The sequence below is a fragment of the Dryobates pubescens genome, chromosome 4, assembly GCF_014839835.1.
Source record: "Dryobates pubescens isolate bDryPub1 chromosome 4, bDryPub1.pri, whole genome shotgun sequence".
In the NCBI taxonomy this organism is placed as follows: Eukaryota; Metazoa; Chordata; class Aves; order Piciformes; family Picidae; genus Dryobates; species Dryobates pubescens.
In genome coordinates, this window is record NC_071615.1 from 26,770,455 (window position 1) to 26,790,131 (window position 19,677).

Here is a 19,677-nt window from a genome sequence, read left to right on the forward strand (position 1 = left end):
CATTAAATCCTTGGTTTTAAAGCAGGATTTGATGGCAGGATTTGAAGGGAGATCTTGGTTTTAAAACAGGATTTGAGAGGAGATCTTCAATTGAATCTTGGTACAAATAACCCAACAGTTGAAGTTTGCCTTACAGGTGCCTCTGCCTCTTGCCCTCATCTCACCTGACAGCCGTTTCATTGGCAGCTCTCGGAGTCCCTGGGTCTTATTCATGTGATAATTGGATAAAACTGCCAGGGCATAGGAGTTGTCATACAGCACATTGCCTCGGATGATCTGGAGGTTTTCTAGGGGAATGACATCCACCATGTTAAGCGCGATGAGCACGTAGCCTGCAACCTCCTGTATCGTCTGGGGGAACAGAAGAAACAGGGTGCTTAGTCCATAGCATTTCCCTACTCTTAAGAGTCTCTTTCCTCATCCCACCCCTCCAATCCACCACCTTTCAACTTTAAGGGATGATAAACCACTTAATTTAATTACAGAAATTAATAAATCAGAGAACAAGAAGAGACTCCACTGGGAAGCACTGTTGTCTAAGCAGGTAAGATATGACCCTCAGAGCAGTTACCAGGGGTAATTCCAAAGCTTACCCCTTTTCTGTCCCAAAGCACTACTCTGAGGAGTGAGGCAATGGGTAAGGATGCAATAATATCTGTAAATAAGAAGAAACCCATCTGCATGGCAAGCAGCATAGTTTGGCAGATGCTTGAAAAGCTATTTCCTAAACTATCTGGTTTAGCAAAGTAGGGTGGAGCATATCCTGCAGTCTACAGGCATCTGCAGTTTCTCTGATGATAGCTGGCTATGTCTTTGAACTTAAAAAAGGCAGTAAGGTTCCTTTAGCAGGGAAGGCCACAATAGCCAGGAACACTAACCTTCAAGAACGAGAGGTCACGATTGTGCTCCACGTATGTTATCTCCAGGTTGCTGAGCACCACTTCACAGTTGTTATACATCCTCTGCAGGCTGGTGAAATGGTCTTCCACATGTCCCAGCTGGGTCAGCTTGTTATTTGTCCCTTGACAAACTGTGGAAGAAAGAAGAAAGCTTCGTGAAGGAGATTGGATAGATTGGGTATTAGGAAAAATTTCTTTACAGAAATAGTGGAACAGGCTGCTCAGGGAGGTGTTGGAGTCACCATCCCTGGATGTGTTCAAAACCATGCAGATATGGCAATTTGGGACATAGTTTAATGCCCATGATAGTGTTAAGTCAATGATTTGACTTGGTGATCTTAGAGGTCTGTTCCAACCTTGATGATTCTATAAAGGAAGAATAAGTACAGGGTAAAGACTTGTTGCCCATCTATCTTTACATCGCCATAGTAAGTGAAGCATCAGCACAGATTCAGAAGAAATGTTGTCTTGTGTGACCAACAGTGTAGGAAGCATGTCATTTCCCAGGTACAGAGGTTTACCAAAATTAAGAGCTAGAACAACCCTCCATCATTTTCTCTCATATAAAGAGCACCAAGATGAGACATTTGTACATAAGTAACACTAAGTTTATGTCTCGCAAACGTAAGTCAGTTCCTGAGGAGAGGGCATTGTGGCAGTGCTGTCAAACACTACTCAAAGTGGTATGCTTTCAGGAATCACCAAAGGTGATTTACAACTCTTTTAGTGCCATTGGATCTCCTTGTAAGCTCAGTGGGAAGGAGTGGGGGTTTCCTGCAGGACTCTTCCTCATCCAGATTTTAAGAGCAAACTGTCCCTCCGGGACACTCAGACATACTGAGAGTATTAGAGATTTGTGAGATTTCCTGCCATATGCAGCTTCAGCACACAAATCCACCTAAGCCAAATTTGCTGGTGGGGAAGGAAGCGGTACCACACAAAACACCACTGTAATGACAAACATTTCTCACCTGAAATGCTACTATGTAGCTTTACCAAAGCTAGAGGAAGTGACAAGTTGTCACAGCTGTATTTGATTGCAGTGAAAGAGCAAAACATAAATTGCTTTAAAGCAAAACCCACCACACACAAACTTCAGAAACTCTGATCCAGTCATTCCCTGGGCTATCCATACACAGCTAAAGGTCAAAGTTCTCCGAGTTATGCCAACACAGAGAAAAGGAGAATAATGCATAGGGGGAAAGTTTACTGTAAAGGTGACAGAGCCCTGGAAAAGGCTGCCCAGAGAGGTTGTGGAGTCTCCTTTTCTGAAGACTTCCAACACCTGTCTGGATGTGTTCCTGTGTGAACTGCTCTAGGTGATCCTGCTTTGGTAGGAGGCTTGGCCTAGATGATCTCTAGAAGTCCCTTCCAAACCCTAACACTCTATGACTCTGTAATATGGAAGGCATCACAGTAGAATACCTCATAACACCTTCCATGTAGAAAGCTTCAGCCCAACTTTGCTCCATGGTGGGAGCAAGAGGAGACCATTATCTCATCAGCACTATGATGCAACCCTAACCTGACCTCATGGTTTTCCGGAACACACTGCAACATTTGCATTCATTTATCTTGGAGAAAACAAGAAATGAAACAATCCTTTTGCAGCGTCATAACTCCTGTAAGCACCAGCCATAAACCAGAGCACCATTTCTGTGGGGTGCTGCAGAGCAAAGAGCAGAGACTCTTGACAAAACTGGGACAAAGTTTGGGAGCTAGGAACATCTAACACCTGTTGAAGATTTACCAAACAATTGATGTTTTATGAGTGGGGAAAATAAAGCAGCGATAAAGCCATACTTCTCAATCGTCAAAACCGTTTGCTGAACATGTGTTCCTTCTCAGTACAGCCATCGCTATTAAGGAGTTAAGAGTGGTAACAGATTAAAGGCTCTTCACCCATGCTTAAAACAAGGCCATTCACTCACATTCCTCAGTTATTTCTCATTATATGTCTAGATAAACATGGTGGTGTTTGGGATCAAAGTGGCATCTGCTAGTAAACAGAGACAGTTTAACAGGGGTTGTGATTACACCATCTAAGCTACCACACAAGCCTCAAGTGTAGAAAGTGTCCCTCTTTACATTTGTCTTGAATTTCTGTAACAGATAAGAAATTTCTAAGCAGGACTTTCTGTTCCAGTTTCAAACTGGAGCAGTTCCAGTGTGTTCGTGCTTAAAAATCTGTGTCTGCTGCCTTCTGCCTCAAGTGTGAGGATCAGAAATCATCAGACAGAATCACGGGAGGAGTCTGTGGCATGGTCACATTTTGAAGGCAGAAAGTTAGAAACATTGTCATACGCTGGTCTGCCCTGGAAAATGTATCGTGTTGGACACAGGGGTGAATGAAGAAACTTTGAATTTATTGGAAAAGTCAGAAAGTCCTCCCAGAGGTCATCCTGAACCTTAAGCAATGTCATCCTCCTGCCAAGGAAAAAGGCAGCAAGAAAAGATTCTCTGAGGGTTCAAAACCTCATCTTGGCTGCTCAGTTTAGGCATCTCAGACAAGATCCCTAAAACGGAGCAATTATGAAATACACTCAAGTAGAATGCAGGAGCAGGTGCAGTATAGACTGGTCACAGAAATGAGGACATATAAGTCAGCCTGTTATGGTCTTCAGGGTCCACAATTGGCCTGATGCTCTCACTGCATCTCCAGTGTTAACAGCAAAGATCTGCCCAGCTACTGAAGACAGGCCCTATGCATAACATGCAGTGTTCATGCTACATCTGAACTGAAGGAAAGGTGGAAAGAGAAGCTTTCTCTGGAAGCATCCTCCTGGCAATCAGTGCCCACAACTGAGCCATGTGACTTGCCACTAGTTGGATCATGCAATACTGAAACAGGTCCTAGGAGGAACTACACACATTTTAATGCACTTCCCTTTAGAGGAGATAAATATTGGAGCTCTGAACTTGGGTCAGCTGTCTTGAGAAAATTTTTTTCACTGCTTATTAGATCAAGGCTGCTAGAGCAGGAAGAAAGCATGGTTCCTCTTGTGCTTCCCCCTTTCCCTCTCTCATGGGGCCACCCCGTGAACCATGCCAAAGAATTGATACAAGATAAAAACAACACAGAACAACAAGTAATTAGATGGACAGAGGGTATCTTAAGCTCAGGAAAAGTCCACTGATTTAGTTCACCATGATGCCCCATGAACCACTGCATTAGAAACAGTTGGACTTGATGGTCTTGGAGGTCTTTTCCAACCTTAATGATTCTTTGAAACAGCTGTAAGCATAGTGGGGAGGCAGGAGCAAATAGTCAAGAGAAGGACTAGCCTGTGAAGCTGCAGAGAGAAACCCAGACACAATGAGCTGTAAAGAGGCTTCAAGTTGGTTTTGCAGGACCTATTTTCTTCCCTTGTTCTGTGAGAAAAGAGCACTTTGATGGCTTTAGACCTAAAGCTTAAGCTTTATAGCTTAAGCTACATGCGAACTGCTTGTCCCCTCCATCAGGCTGCTCACATTCTCTATGCAGTAACCAGAAGGTGAGATGTCAGTTAAGATGCTGATAGCAAAAGGAGATGGCTTGCTTCTGTTGAGATCTCAACAGCACATGGCTAGCATCAGTCAGACCACCCTACAGGAGCTTTCCCCTGCATGCATGATTTTTCTGTTTGCTCAAAGAGATACAAGGGCAAATCCTTGTTTGCTACAAAGAGACCTAAGTACACCCAAAAAGTAAACTTCATCACAGCAGTATTTACCAAACGATAACCTGGGTCATAAGGAGCATATGCTGAGCAAATAAACCCCAAAGCACACCAAACAAGCTGAAACCCCCCCAGCAGAATTACTGAACTTGGGCAAAGGTGTGGAATAATTTCCCAACTAGAACATTTGGAAAGGAAAGAAAATGGCCTGCTTGCATCTGATGAACAATATAATTCCTACCATTTCTTTGCTTGTGAAAACTGTGTTCTGAGAAGATAAATGCTATAATTATCTGCATGTAATGCTACAGTGTGAATGCCACTCTGGCCAGAGGCAAAAACACAGACAATGGAATACTCACCTCGCTCCACAGAGCTCTAAGTGGGACGTGCATGCTTGAGTGGATGGATTATATTATGGCTTAACCTCTATTGAGCTCGACCTCCGAAGGACAGATTATGATGCCACATACATGCATCACAGATTTTCCTTTTAATGTGCAGCAAAGCTGGCACCGTGTGAGGTCAGCGGTGGGTATACTAAATATGAAATTGCAAACCTTACCTATGTATACATTCTGTTTTGCAAAGTGTGGTGACTAGGCAATGGTTTTACTGCAGCTAGGTGCAAAATCTATTTCATTTTTCTTTGGCTGCACTAGTATGGATACTTGCTTGGTAGTCCTGGGGAAAGAGGTAGTATCTGCCACATAATGTATGTCTCATGTGGACACTTAATGTACGGCTGCAGCATATTTAGCTATAAAGGAGGGTTAAAAAAAAGGAGAAGTTTCCTGATGGAAATTCAGGGTGAGATTATCCCTGGCCATTAGAAAAGCTGAGATCCAGAACTGAATTTCATGAACTTCAGCATGGGCTGATCCTTAGATGATGAAAGCTTTGATCTTATCTGTGGTGTGAATAGAATGGAATAGAATAAACCAGACCAGGTTGGAAGAGATCTTCAAGATCATCACGTTCAACCTATCATCCAACACCACCTAATACAACAAAATATAGCCAGATGGGGAAATTTGACACTGAGAGGGTGTCTCTGAACATGGAGCTCTCCTGCCCCAGCCTGGGTGACCCACTGGACCCCCAGCCACTACCCCTATGAGCCAGAGGCAACCCAAAAAGTGAGCATGGGATTACCACCATGAAGCCTTTCATTCCTTCATGATACTGCTCTTGGCACACGTGATGTACTTCCTAAATGCCAAAGTAATGTTGATCTTGAATCAGTGACCTTGTTACCTCACCAGACAGCCTGAAAAAATGCAGATAGAGCTGAAATGAGTTGAAATATCAGGTGCTGTGTAAGACAGCAGCAATCCAAGAGCTGAAGAAAGACACACTGTACGTACTGATAGATGCAAACTCACTGAATTATTAGTGCATATGAGAAGTGCAGGGTTGGCTGCCCTGGATATTAAAATCCTCTCTCTGCCCACAGACATGCTTGCTCCCCTTCTCCACCTCAGACTTGGCTTTACAGGAGCATTTCTGGCTGATGGCGATGGGTTCACTCTCGGCTACCCTCTGCTCCTTGACCTCTTTTTTTTTTTTTTTTTTTGCATTCTGGTGCAGCCCAAAGCACTGGACTGAAACCAAAGCATTTCCTAAATAGTATTTTCCCCAAGTGACAGCAGGGTGACAAAAAGCATCCATCCAGCTGTAATGCTAAGCCACGATGTTCTCCCAAATCCATACAGGCTCAGATTCAACCAAGTGTTGCCTGCAGCAATTGCCCTGATGCAAGTGAAATCTGTTTTCATCTTTTCCCCAGAAAATCTCTGATTACTGAAGCCCCAATCCTGTCATGCATTTTTGCCCCAGACTTGAGAAAAACTCCTGAGAATGCTTTGAAACTAAATCATCACCAATCCCCAAGTCATCAGCTGTTCCTGTCCATGCTTAACCTCTGCTAGTCTCCCTGCAGTTCTGACAGACACATGAAATAACAACTCACAAAGGCACTTTGAGCCATGCAAGTCCATTTCCATGCTTCACAGATCACTTATAACTCTATGTGCCCTGGCACAATAAATTTATATACTATTTTTCTGCATGTTTTCCAGACATTATTGACAATAATGCAGAACTTGCAGACAAATGGTATCTGTTTAATCTGCCAACACTTTTATAACTATGCCTGCCTCTCCCACTCATTGCCATTAATTTCACTCTAGGGTTGGGGTTTGGGGTTTTTTTTTCTTAACAGGCACTCGGTCCAGATACAAAGCTGCCTCTGAAAGCCAGGGCAGATAAAGCCATTTGGTGTCCCACCACCAGTGCTGCTCGCAGCCAAATTCACCTTAACCAGAGTGTGGGGAGAAAAAGCTTCCAAGAGACCCAGAATCACTGCAGGATTTCTTAATCCTGCTTGGCATGCGTTGGTATGGATAATCACACCATCCCTAAACCCTGCCCCTTGCACCCCACCTAATTCAGCCCTGCACAATATATGGGGGGGTCCTGGCCATGGCCTGAGCTCCCTCCTAGGAGAAAATCTGCTTCCCCCTTAGGAGGTCTGCCACTGACCTTCACCTAATGGGGCCTCAGAAATTAAATAAACATCCTTGTGTCACTCAAGCACAAATCTGGACATCTGCTCTAAGGATAGATCCTGTATATCAGGTATTTTTTCTGCCAACCTCAAAGCATTCCCTTACAGCTACTGAAGAGATCTGAATAACCTGCTGTGGAAACAAGGACAGCACAGCTAGTACTGTCAAATGATCAAAATAATGGCATTTAAGCTCACAAGGAACTACTGGATCAGGCAGGATGTTTGTCATCATGACTAACCTAATTTCTGACAGAAAGAGAATCATAAAATGGTTTGGGTTGGAAGGGACCTTAAAGATCATCCAGTTCCAACCCCCCCAAGCATGGGCAGGGACACCTTACACTAAATCAGGTTGCTCAAGGCCTCATTCAACCTGGCCTTGAACACCTCCGGGGAGGGGACATCCATGACATGCCTGGGTAACATGTTCCTGTGTCTCACCACCCACACTGTAAAGAATTTGTTTCTAATACCTTTCTAAATCTCCCCTCTTACATCTCAAAGCCACTTCCTCTTATCCTATCACTACAACCCCTTGTAAAAAGTCCCTCCTGAGCTTTCTCATAGCCCCCTTCAGGTACTGTAAGGCTGCTATTAGGTCCCCCTGGAGCTGTCTCTTCTCCAGGCTGAACAGCCCCAACTCTCACATCCTGTCTCCATAAGGGACGTGCTCCAGCCCTATGATCATCAAAGAGAAACTTTTTACATCACCAGTTCCTCAGTGCTAGACAGAGATGTGAAGGAGAGATTTTGGTGTTGCTGAGTTGAGTGTGTTTCACATACTGAGTAAGACATTTGAGAGGGAGGACAATCCACATGGCACAAATAGAAAACCGAATCTGCTGCAATGTGCCATGGGAAGTTAGGAAAAGGAAAGGAAAAGCTAAAAACCAGGTGAGAAGTTTAGTGCTCACAGGTGGGCAGATGTTTTCCCTAGAGAACAGTGGTTACAAATACGTGTGATGCTTAAAAAGTCCCACTTCAGCTCAATGCCACCAGCATTCAGGCACTGGAAATGCTGCTGCAGAAAAGCAACATTTTTGGAAGTATTCAAATGCTTTTAATTGAAACACTGGGAAAAACAGCCTCGTGTGGCTGTGCTAAGTCCCTGATCACTGTGGTTTAGAGGAATGCATTTACTGAGATTATTCCCAGCTTCCAGACTCACTGGGAACAAAACAATGACAGAGCACTTAAAAATACTTAGATGGAAACTATAACTGCAGAAGTGACCCAAAACTAATGCCACATTGGAGGGAAAAAAAAAAATCCACAAGAACATGCCTTCAGGCAAAGCTTTCCCAGATGGTTCCTTATTTGTATTTGCTTGAGAAAAGCAACTTTTCCAGCTAAATCTAATATTAAGTTTCTCTTGTTCTGGTTAGGAGTGGAGAGCTGCCCTCCAATGGCAAAAGTCGTGTCCTGAATTGCAGCAGATAGAGGCAGCATGGTGGCTGAATGGTTCAATTGCTGGTGAGTGCCATCACCTGAAAGAATAAATAATCATATGCAAAGCATCTTGCTCCTGAATGAGGAGCTCTCCAAAGTCAGAGCATTTCAATGATTGGACTCAGTGATCTTAAAGGTCTTTTCCAACCGAACCGATTCTATGACAACAAGGGATTCAGCCTTACTAATTCCCTAAGGTGCTTTTTCATTTCCCTCTCCATTACCATTTAGTAATATTTCTGTTATTCTTCTCTGTTGTCATTATAATTCAGTATGTATCTTCATTAATCCTCCAGATTAAGGCCAGACCAGGATGTGCAGAAATCATTCTTTCCACATGCTTCAATATGAACTGGGCAGGGGATTAAATTCTTCCCTCACTGAGGCAAGTGGAAGAACGGTACGGGCTAAGCCCAGAGTTTGAGCTTTCCCTTCCAAGTATCTTAGGACGCAGCTGTGGGATGGATGAAGACATATTCTGTAGGTACTAGCAGAATTTCAAAGAAATGGGAACTGTCACCTTGCAATTTTGTACAGTTTGGGGAAAGGTTGATTTCTAAAGGTGAACAACAGATTGGAATTTTTTGAAGGGGTGTTTCCAGCAAGGTACTGAAAGACAACCTGGGTTTAGATCAGTTTTCTTACATGCCTATGTCAGATGTAAGAAGACATTAAAATCACTGCTGAGGCTGCCTGCCTGCAGATGACACAAACATTGCTGGGGTTCAAAATAACAGAGGGACAGATGACCTTCTTCTTGTGTTTGTATAATCTAAGGAAATAAGCCTTCTGAACAACATCACTTGAACTATAGCCAAAGGCTATAGCTAAAGGCAAGGTCTTACATCAAAGCCTGCAGAACTGTATTAGACAGAAAACAGGGTGCTGGGATGAAATCACCCTGAAAAGGACTCAGGGATAACCAGAGGTGACCAGCGCATGACTTGATGCAACAGAAAAACCACAGCCACTGGGTGCATCAGGAAAAAAAGACTGAGCAAGAGGAGGCATTAATTACTGGCATTAATTAATCTGTGGTGCTGAACAGCAAGCCTGAATTCAGTGGCTTCTGCATCAGTAGGTGCTACTGGGCACAGCTCTGACTCCCAGCCGCACTGGCATACTCCACTCGGGCTTCAGCCTTTCACTCAGCTGCATTTCAGCCCATGTCCCTGCCACATGGCCCACAGCTAGTGCAGCATGACTTTGCCTGGAGTTTTGAAGGCTATCTATTGAGAGTGAAGGCTGGAAAGTTAAGCTCCCCAAGAGGGAATACCTCTCACATAAGGAAAGGCTGAGAGAGTTATGAAGAGCAATGAGACTTTGGAAACCATTGTGGAGGAAATCAAGGAGGGGGGAAAGGCCAAGCTGGTGATATGTTGCTAACACTGGATGAATATATTGCTACCCCACTTCTGGTAGGTACTCTAAGAGGAGGCATTACCCATGCCTGTGTTTCAGGACAGTGATCTTTATGCTGTGGGAAACCCTCATACTGACTAAAGTAAGTTTGCCTTGTGCTGTGGAAGGCAACTCCAAACAAGACCACACAAGGGACAAAACACCCCATTGTCAGTGCCAGCAGGCTCCGTGCCCTCTGATAGCTCCCCCAAGGATGGGCTCACGAAGTAGCACAGCTTCTGGCTAACAGTCCATGGCTGAATTCTCTCCAGCTTCGTGCACTGGCAGAGCTACTATGCCCATCACAAAAAAGACATATACGTCAGCTGAACAGAGCTCTGCAGCAGGAGAAGAGCCATCATGCAGTCCCATCCATGTGTGGTTCACAGAATCATAGAACCATAGAATTGTTAGGGTCGAAAGGGACCTCAAGGATCATCTAGTTCCAACCCCACTGCCATGGGCAGGGACACCTCACACTAGATCAGGCTGCTAAGAGCCCCATCCAGCCTGGCCTTAAAAACCTCCAGGGATGGGGCTCCCACCAGCTCCCTGGGCAGCCTGTTCCAGCGTCTTACCAGGCTCATGGTGAACAACTTCTTCCTAACATCCAATCTGAATCTAGCCATTTCTATTTTTGTTCCATTATTAGTTTGTTCAGACCCTGGGAAACATCCTGGAGAAACACAACACTTCTTGGCAACCATGGTGAATTTTGCACTACCTTGTTGCTGCAAGTGCTGTAAAAAACCTGTGCAGAGTGCAGCAGAACGTGGCTGAGAGAACTCTGACAACAGGCACGGCTCACCAAGCCTTTATTCTGGGAGGACATGTGTGACAGGATTGTGGCATCTCAAGATATACCCTGGGATATTTGGGAAAACAAGTGGATGACAACAAATATGTGAGCCTGTGCTCTGTGGTCTAAAAAAAATGACATTCTTCATCGTTGTTTGTTCTGGCAACATCTACGGAGCAGCAGGATTTTACAGCACAATAAAAAGTGACTGAGGATGTGCAGCCATGAAAATGTGGGACCAGGTTCTAGTTACACCAGCACCAAATTGTTTAAATTTGCTTTAAAATGAGTTAATTTGAAAAGGGTAATTCAAAGCACTAAACTATGCTGTGAACATTTTACCAGGTGGGACTTCTTAAGACGCTGCAGATTTTCATTTGTGCCTTCCACTGCAGAAAAATCTCCCGGTTTTCTTTACCTCTATGAAACCAAGTCTTGTGTCAAAATAAGCCATGCTGCTCACACAGGTACTTCTGAATCCCTAGAGGTGTAAGCTCTCTGTGAGACCTTACACATTGGCTCAGAAAGGGCAAGAACAGCTACTTGCATCTGATTCCAAGTAGACTAAAAAGCTTGCTGTTATAAATGGAACACTTTATATACACACAGAGACATCTCCAAAGACTGTAACATTTCTGGAGAACTGCTGCAAACACAACATGCAAGTTTTGTCTGCTGCCTTTAACTACACATGCCCACCTCCATCGTAAACTCACCTACTCCTGCTGCACATAGTTCTGCCCCATGAAGTCATGGCAAGTGCTGCCGGCAACTGCAGTGGAAGGTGCATCAAACCTTCAGTCTATAGTAAGGAACTACAGCAAGTTCCAGCCTCCTATGGATTCATGTTTGCAAAGCTGCAGAAGGAATGATCTATGTCTCTAAATTCCAGAGGAATCATCTTATCCCTTTGGAATGAGATTGCCTTCTTGAGTGAGGCTAAAACATGACAAAAACTGTACAGAAGACTAAGATAAACAGCATTTACTGCTTCAGACAATAAAGGTACTGTTAGTTATCTGTCTTGATGTAGCAAACTCCCTGTCGACTCACTACAAAGAACAAGCAAAAGCTGATAAAAAGCTTTAAGAGCTTGTCTCCAGCTACTCCACATTCATGGGAATGAACACTTTGGTTAAGACTGAAGACTAGGGCTTCCAGCTGAAATTTGGGTATTTGCACATGTAGACAAGCAAGCAAGCTAACACACGCTGCTGGGTTTGAAAGGCCTCCAATAATATTATTTGAGTTTAAAAGGAATAGCTGAAGAACATATTAAATGCAAATGAGCTCTGGATCACCCTCTGATCTTCATTTAAGCCTTGACTAAAGCTCAATGGAAAGATTGCTATTGAAACCAATGGGATCTGAACCAAACCCTTATTTCACTTAAATTAACTGTGTGAAATTCAATAAATGAGGTAAAGAGAAGTTCTACCACTTTTTCTTTTTTTTTTCCCCCTTTCTTTCTTTTTTCCCCCTTTTCTTCCTTTCTTTCTTTTTTCTTTTTCTTTTTTTTTTTTTTTTTTAAGGAGAACTACAATTAGGTTTTGAAAGCACAGCTAAAAAGCCACAAAGTGATTTAACAGCACCTGGGTGAGTTTTGAAGATGAAAACCAATTTATCTTCAAAAGTCTGGGAAGAAAAAACATTTAATTTAGTCCTCAGTACTGTAAATGCTACATGTTCCAGCAAGAGGACTGCTTTTAGAGTCAGTCTTATTTAGCAACAGAGAATCTCAGCCACATTTAATGCCAGTGTTTAGTTCTGTGAAGAAATGTAAACAAGTTTGAACATTTTAAAAGGTGCTTGAAGCACACAACTGTGGTACCTTACAAACTGGTCAAACTCTGAGAAAGTTCCATCTCTTGATTTGCAGTTAACCTCTGCCAAGCAGCCTGAGCTGGAAGGCAGGCAGCCTGAGCTGGAAGGCAGGCAGCCTTCCTCATCCTCTTCCATCCTCTTCAGCAAAGCAGCTGCCCCATGGCTTTGTACTGAGCCCAGGAATTCTGCAGCCAGAACCCCAGAAACATGATGAATACTGGATAAACCTTTGCTACCGCTCTAGGTCTGGTGTCACCATTAACACCCACTGGCACAGGTCCCAGAGAATGAGATACTGAGGGTTAGCTTTTGTTTTGATTGGTGATAGAACAGGGCCTAGGCACAGGTTTTATTTCTGGTCTGTAGTAGGAATGGTGTGGCCAACAGGAGCAGGGAAGTGACTGGTGTTACTGTACTCAGCACAGGCGTACCTCAAATACTGGGTTCAGTTTTGGGGCCCTCACAACAAGAAGGACATCAAGAAGGACATCAAGGTGCTGGAGCATGTCCAGAGAAGAGCAAAGAAGCTGGTGAAGGCTCTGGAGAAAAGATCTTGTGAGGAGCAGCTGAGGGAACTGGGGTGGTTTAGTCTGGAGAAGAGGAGGCTGAGGGAGACCCCATTGCTCTCTGCAACTCCCTGAAAAGAGGTTGGGGTAAAGTGGAGGTTGGCATCGTCTCCCTACTATCAGGTGATAGAATGAGAGTAAACGGTCTGAAATTGTTCCAGGGGAGGTTTAGGTTGGATATTAGGAAAAATTTCTTTCCTGAAAGAGGTTAGGCATTAGAACAGGCTGCCCAGGAAAGTGTTGGAGTCACCATCCCTGGAGGTGTTCAAGAAATGTGTGGACATGGCACTTTCAGGATGTGGTTTAACGGCCATGGTGGTCTTAGGTTGATGGTTAGACTCAATGGTCTTAACGTTCTTTTCCAACCCAAACAATCCTATGAACAGCCCTTCTACTTCCTCCTGTTCCTTTTTTCTTTAGTTCTTCAAAAACAACATTTCTGCTGGTGTGTAAAGGTCCAGAAGATACCTCATCTATCTCGTGTCTTTCAAAACACTAACAAAAGAAAACATATTAACGAACAGGCAGATGAAATTACTTTCTTTCCTGGAAACAATGAAAAGACAAATTTGCACCACTCATTATCCTGTACCAGTCTGTTTAGGTTAAATTGCAATTTCATATATACTCAGAAATGGTGGCTGTTTGGTTTAGAAGCATTATGAAGGTGACTACAGATGCTACATTTGATTCTGCAGCTTCCTTTGCCCCTGATGTTTGAAGGACGGTATCAGTTTTGCCTTCCCTCGTGGACCTGTTCTAAACAAGGAGGCGGCAAAAAGCCACACGGCTTTCTCAAACCACCAAAACCCAGCATGTAGGCAAATATGAAAATCCACAAGATGGCATGCAGGTAAGGATTTAAACCAACAAAAGCCGCCCTTACATAACCACCACAAGCCTGCTTTCATGCATTCCACTCCCTGCACAAAAAGTTGACGGAAAGAAACTGCTCCAGCAGTTCAGCAAAGGGGGAAATAAACATCCTCTTGTATACAAAAAAATGGTAAATGAGCTACAAGCTAAGCTCCAGCACAGCATGTCAAAATGTTATTGGTAGCAGTCAGCTGGACTGTGCTTATCTTTGTCAAAGATGTCTTGAGGGGAAAGAAAACAAAAAGAAAATTCTTACTAGTGCAGCAAAATGCATACAGAGAGACAAAAGGCTGACTGTGAAACTGATCTGATGTGCTCCTGTTCCCATCTGCTCCTTTATCTCTGAAATGTTTCATCTTGAGGAAAGGCCCTCAAATTGCACCAGGGGAGGTTTAGGTTGCGCCTTAGGAAAAATCTCTTTTACTTTAAGAGTGGTTAGGCACTGGACCATGCTGCCTGGGAAGGGTGTGGAGTCACCATCCCTGAAATTCTTCAAGAAACATATAGGCATGGCACTTGGGGGTATGGTTTAGTGGGCATGGTGATGTTGGGTTGATGGCTGGACTTGATGATTTTATGGGCATTTTCCAACCTTAATGATTCTACAAAAAATTGCACTGACAGGGATTTGGGGGATTTGTTTCTTTATTTTCCACTCCCTGACTAGAAAATAACCAATTTCTGTCATTTGCTACATTGCAGCATTTCAGACACTTGCTGCTGCATGCAGATTTAGGTCCCTGGGCAGCAAAGTGATCATAGGAAACGGGATAGCAATAGTAGGTGTGCAAGTCCTGCTGCCCACCCATCCATCCCCTGTGAGCAGCAGAACAGCCCTTAGTTCTGTCTTCCACAAAGCAAAATGTTTCTTTTTGTCTTCTAGAAGGACAGAGAGGAGACCAGAGCTGGGAACACCTCATGTAAGCTCCAGCACTAGGATTAATGGTGGTGTTAGGTCAACGGTTGGACTCGATGATCTTAGAGATCTTTTCCAACCAAAACAATTCTGATTACTGCTGTGGGGCATCTTGGCAGTGCTGCAGAAGGATGGCCCCTGCTCATCTGCCAAGTGCAAACACTGTACACACTAATCACTTACATGCTGCCAGGATCTCCCCCATCTTCCAAAACACCACTGCACCTGCCTTAGAAACCCACTGTGCTTCACCTTCCTGTCATCTCCTTGCCTTCAATTTTTTTGTTGTAAGAAGTTTCTTTAGCAAACAAATATAAATCACATTCTGGCACACTTCTGGTACACCACATGGAGGTGCCACATCTTTCTCTAGCCTGTTTCTTATGTGGAATTTCAGACAAAGAAAGAATTGGTGGAGCAGTCAGCTGGAGAGATTAAAGGCATGCAATGTCAACTGAGATCACAGTATCACAGTATAACTAAGGTTGGAAGAGACCCCAAGGATCATCGAGTCCAACCTGTCTCCACAGACCTCACGACTAGACCATGGCACCAAGTGCCACGTCCAATCTCCCCTTGAACACCTCCAGGGGTGGTGACTCCACCACCTCCCTGGGCAGCACATTCCAATGACGAACGACTCGCTCAGTGAAGAACTTTCTCCTCACTTCGAGTCTAAACCTCCCCTGGCGCAGCTCGAGACTGTGTCCCCTGATCCACCACTCCAAGAATTTGCATGCTTGGATCTTTAAAGTTTCAAGGACTTTTACTGAATAGAATAGAATAGACAAGAATAGAGTTAACCAGGTTGGAAAAGAGCTTTGAGATCATTGAGTCCAACCTATCATCCAGCACTATCTAATCAACTAAACCATGGCACCAAGCACCCATCAAGTCTCTTCCTAAACACCTCCAGTGATGGTGACTCCACCACCTCCCTGGGCAGCACATTCCAATGCCTAACAACTCTTTCTGTGAAGAACTTCTTCCTAACATCCAACCTATACCTCCCCTGGTGCAGCTTGAGACTGTGTCCTCTTGTTCTGGTGCTGCTTGCCTGGGAGAAGAGACCAACCCCCACCTGGCTACAACCTCCCTTCAGGTAGTTGTAGACAGCAACAAGGTCTCCCCTGAGCCTCCTCTTCTCCAGGCTAAGCAACCCCAGCTCCCTCAGCCTCTCCTCTTAGGGCTTGTGTTCCAAATCCCTCCCCAGCTTTGTTGCCCTCCTCTGGACACGTTCCAGCAACTCAACATCTTTCCTGAACTGAGGGGCCCAGAACTGGACACAGGACTCAAGATGTGGCCTAACCAGTGCTGCAAGGCAAACACTTATGAACTCAGCTGAAAGGGGGGAAAAAAAAGGCAAATAAATCACACTTAGTTTTCCACAACGTGACAGTAACTTCAGAAGGATCTGGCTTTGGCTACTGCATCCCAGAGTTTCCAAAATTGCAAAACAGTCGCCTTCAGAGCAACCCCACACGTCACGCAGCCAACCCTCTCCCTGCATTGCGAAGCTGCTCCCAACGTTAAGTATCTTCTGATAAGCCTTACTAAAACCAGAGCCACCTTATCTGGGAAAAATGACACCTAGCAAGTTTTTAAAGCCGTAAGTCTGTCTGGTTAACTTTGATGTATTCACCAGTCTCCCATCGCTATCGATCGCTTCGTGGAAGAGCTGCAGCAGCTCTTGTCAGCCCAGTAAATCACCTAGCTGCAAGCTCCAGAGAACAGAGCAGCTTTTGTGCTTCAGCAGCTTTGCATTGCTTTCATCTTCACATCCTAAAACTTGGAAACGAGCACTCATCTTGAACAAATGAAGCTATTTCTTCCATGGGCTAGGAAATAAATTTTGCAGGGCTGAATGTGAGGGCTGTGGTGCTCTGCCGGGTTGCACGGCTGGTCTAGGGAAAATGAAACGGAACAATCCTCTTCCCAAAACTAGGAATAAAGGTCTGCATTACAAAACCTCAGTGGCAAAGCTTTTAGGTGGAGATTTTTCCAAAGCAGGAATAGGAGTTCAGCACACAAATTACACAGCACGCCAGTGGGAGGTGGCCATCATCTGCACTGGCTTTTGAAAATCCCACCTCCCACCCCTGCCTTTAAGATGAATCAGCTCAAACCAGGATGGAAGTGCTGCCACTGAGAAGTTTCAAAATCTGCTCTGCCTCTGCGAATGAACTTTCTGAAGGAATGAGAACACAACATTTTGCCCCAACCACAAAATTACTCTGTTGGTATCAGTGCTGCAGGAGAGCATTTTAAGACCTTATCTCTCTCCAAAGCGTCTTCATTTGGTTGCACTGGGCTGCAGTACCCTGAAGCAGTTTCCTCACTATTAAGCAGAACACAACACAGCCTTAAAAATAACAGCACTAAAAGGATTTAAAAAAAAGAGATGGTCTTCAATAAGACAGAAACCAGCTGCTGGTGGATGCATTACATCCTCAGTCAGCTTACAAGCTCCCAAAAGGTTCTGGTACAGGAGTTGAGAAAAACCTGTGGGAAAATGGAGCTTATGATCTGAATATGTTACACAGCTATGGGATGTCTCTGCTGTCACCAGGTTTGCTTTAACGAGCCAGCCTCTGATAAAAGGCTTTTGTGTTTTAGCTTTTGGATCACAAAACGAAAATTACTGAGCTCTTTCAGAGCTTTGCCCAAATCAGGTTTCCATTGAAAGTCCCAAAACAGTCTATGGAAAGTTTCTGCTATACTGTACTGAACTATCCCAATAAATGGCAATATAGTTTATCCTTGCAGGAAAAAGCTCTGTCAGTGTACATGTATTCCAGATAATGTGCTACTAACACAACCCAGAAAAGAAAGTGTCTCTCCAACAGTGACTCCAATGTGCTGCTTTTCTCTTTTCACACTGGACTGAATGTTCCAAGGAGAAGTAAGAAGAGGCTGAGGGAGCTGGGCTTGCTTAGCCTGGAGAAGAGGAGGCTCAGGGGAGACCTCATTGCTGTCTACAACTACCTGACGGGAGGTTGTAGCCAGGTGGGGGCTGGTCTCTTCTCCCAGGCAACCAGCACCAGAACAAGAGGACACAGTCTCAAGCTGCACCAGGAGAGGTTTGGGCTGGATGTTAGGAAGAAATTCTTCATAGAAAGAGTGATTTGCCATTGGAATGGGCTGCCTGGGGAAGTGGTGGAGTCACCATCACTGGAGGTGTTTAGGAAGCGACTTGATGGGTGCTTGGTGCCATGGTTTAGTTGATTAGATGGTATTGGATGATGGGTTGGACTTGATGATCTTGAAGGTCTCTTCCAACCTGGTCTGTTCTATTCTATTCTATTCTATGTCCCACAACCCTTGCAATTACACTTCACGTGATGTGACTTGAGCTGCAGGACATTGGGGCATGATAAAAATCCTGTCTTTCTGAAACCTGAGGATGGAGCTTGTGTTTTCAGGAGGAATTAATGCTATCCAGAACTGTAGGGATGCTCATAAACAGCAAACACATTCTTACCTGCCTCTAATAACGATGTCACCAAGAATGCAAAATTGTCTGCTCTTCTTTTTCCATTTAATTCATTTACAAATTGGGCTTTCAATCAGCAGAGTAAATTATATTTTATACTTCAAGAATAAAAAACCTCATAAGGTGGAAAATCTGCATTGGCCTGGATCGGTGACCATGCAAAGGATGTGCAGCTGAAACTCTGATGGCAATATCACCACTTTTGAAAGTTCTGCCTTAAATCCTCACATTTTAAGTTCCTTCCAAGCTCCAAACATGGCTGTAAGTAATCAAACCCTACACCACAGAACTGGGAGTCCATCTCTTGATGGAAAATTCTCCCGTGGTCTTTCTGGGAACATTTAAGAAGAGGCAATAAGGCTTCAGAAGCAGTGAATAAATATGCACAGCTCTCAGATGGAGTACTAGAAACTTCTTTTCTTTTTGCCTGTATTTTAGTAGAGGGACACTATTAGGTTATTGCTAATTATTACTGCTACCAGGTTATTACTAATTATTACTGCTACTAGGTTATTAGTAATTATTACTGCTACTTTAAAAGTGTATAATCTCTTTCTTTTCAAGGCTAAAGTGCTTAACCTATGGCTCTGCCTCTCCCTGGGAGTCCCTGGACTATTTTCATGCCCATGAAAGGTAAATAATGAAAAGCAGACCTTGCTAGACAGAGGTCTGTATCCCTTCTCCCTCAGAAATACTGTAGGTGTCTGCACATTGAGCAATGCTGGAAACCACTGGTATGCATAATCCCATTCCAAATGTACTGTCAACCTCTTCAAAGCAACTCCTTTCACTGCCTCCCCGCTCCAGCACTGCATACACACACAGAGATGTATTTTTTATATATATATAATCTATTAAGTGGCCTCTTGAAGTCATTATAAGCCTACCTGAAGTACTTAAAAGTGAGATTAAATTTACAGTTCTTGGGCTAGGGATACAAGTATAGATGGCTCATTGCGTAGACAAAGAAAATGCATGTGCTCAATTATGATTAAAAACGGAGAAGTGAACGTAGGAAATAAAAAATTCAGTTGCTAGCATGTCAGCTCTGCTCCATTTAACCATCACAAACCCCTGGCATCTCTGCTCACTGACCCCATTAATACTCCCCATGAGGGCACATGGCTGCAGAGCTACCATTGCCACACCATGACAGTCCCACTTCTACCGCAAGCATTTCCACTCCTGTGGACTGTGGTTTTATTGCCAAAAAGGCATTGTCA

At 44.0% G+C, this 19,677-nt stretch overlaps 1 protein-coding gene across 1 annotated transcript in view; it reads right to left on the bottom strand.

Annotated features, from left to right (window-relative positions):
- EGFR (epidermal growth factor receptor) overlaps positions 1-19,677 on the bottom strand; it is a 172,363-nt gene that overhangs the window by 45,591 nt on the left and 107,095 nt on the right. The window contains exons 2-3 of the mRNA XM_054160981.1: positions 879-1,030; positions 165-351 (exon numbers count right to left, since the gene is read on the bottom strand). Coding sequence (XP_054016956.1) covers positions 165-351; positions 879-1,030 — 339 coding nt within the window. The remainder of the gene's footprint in view (positions 1-164; positions 352-878; positions 1,031-19,677) is intronic.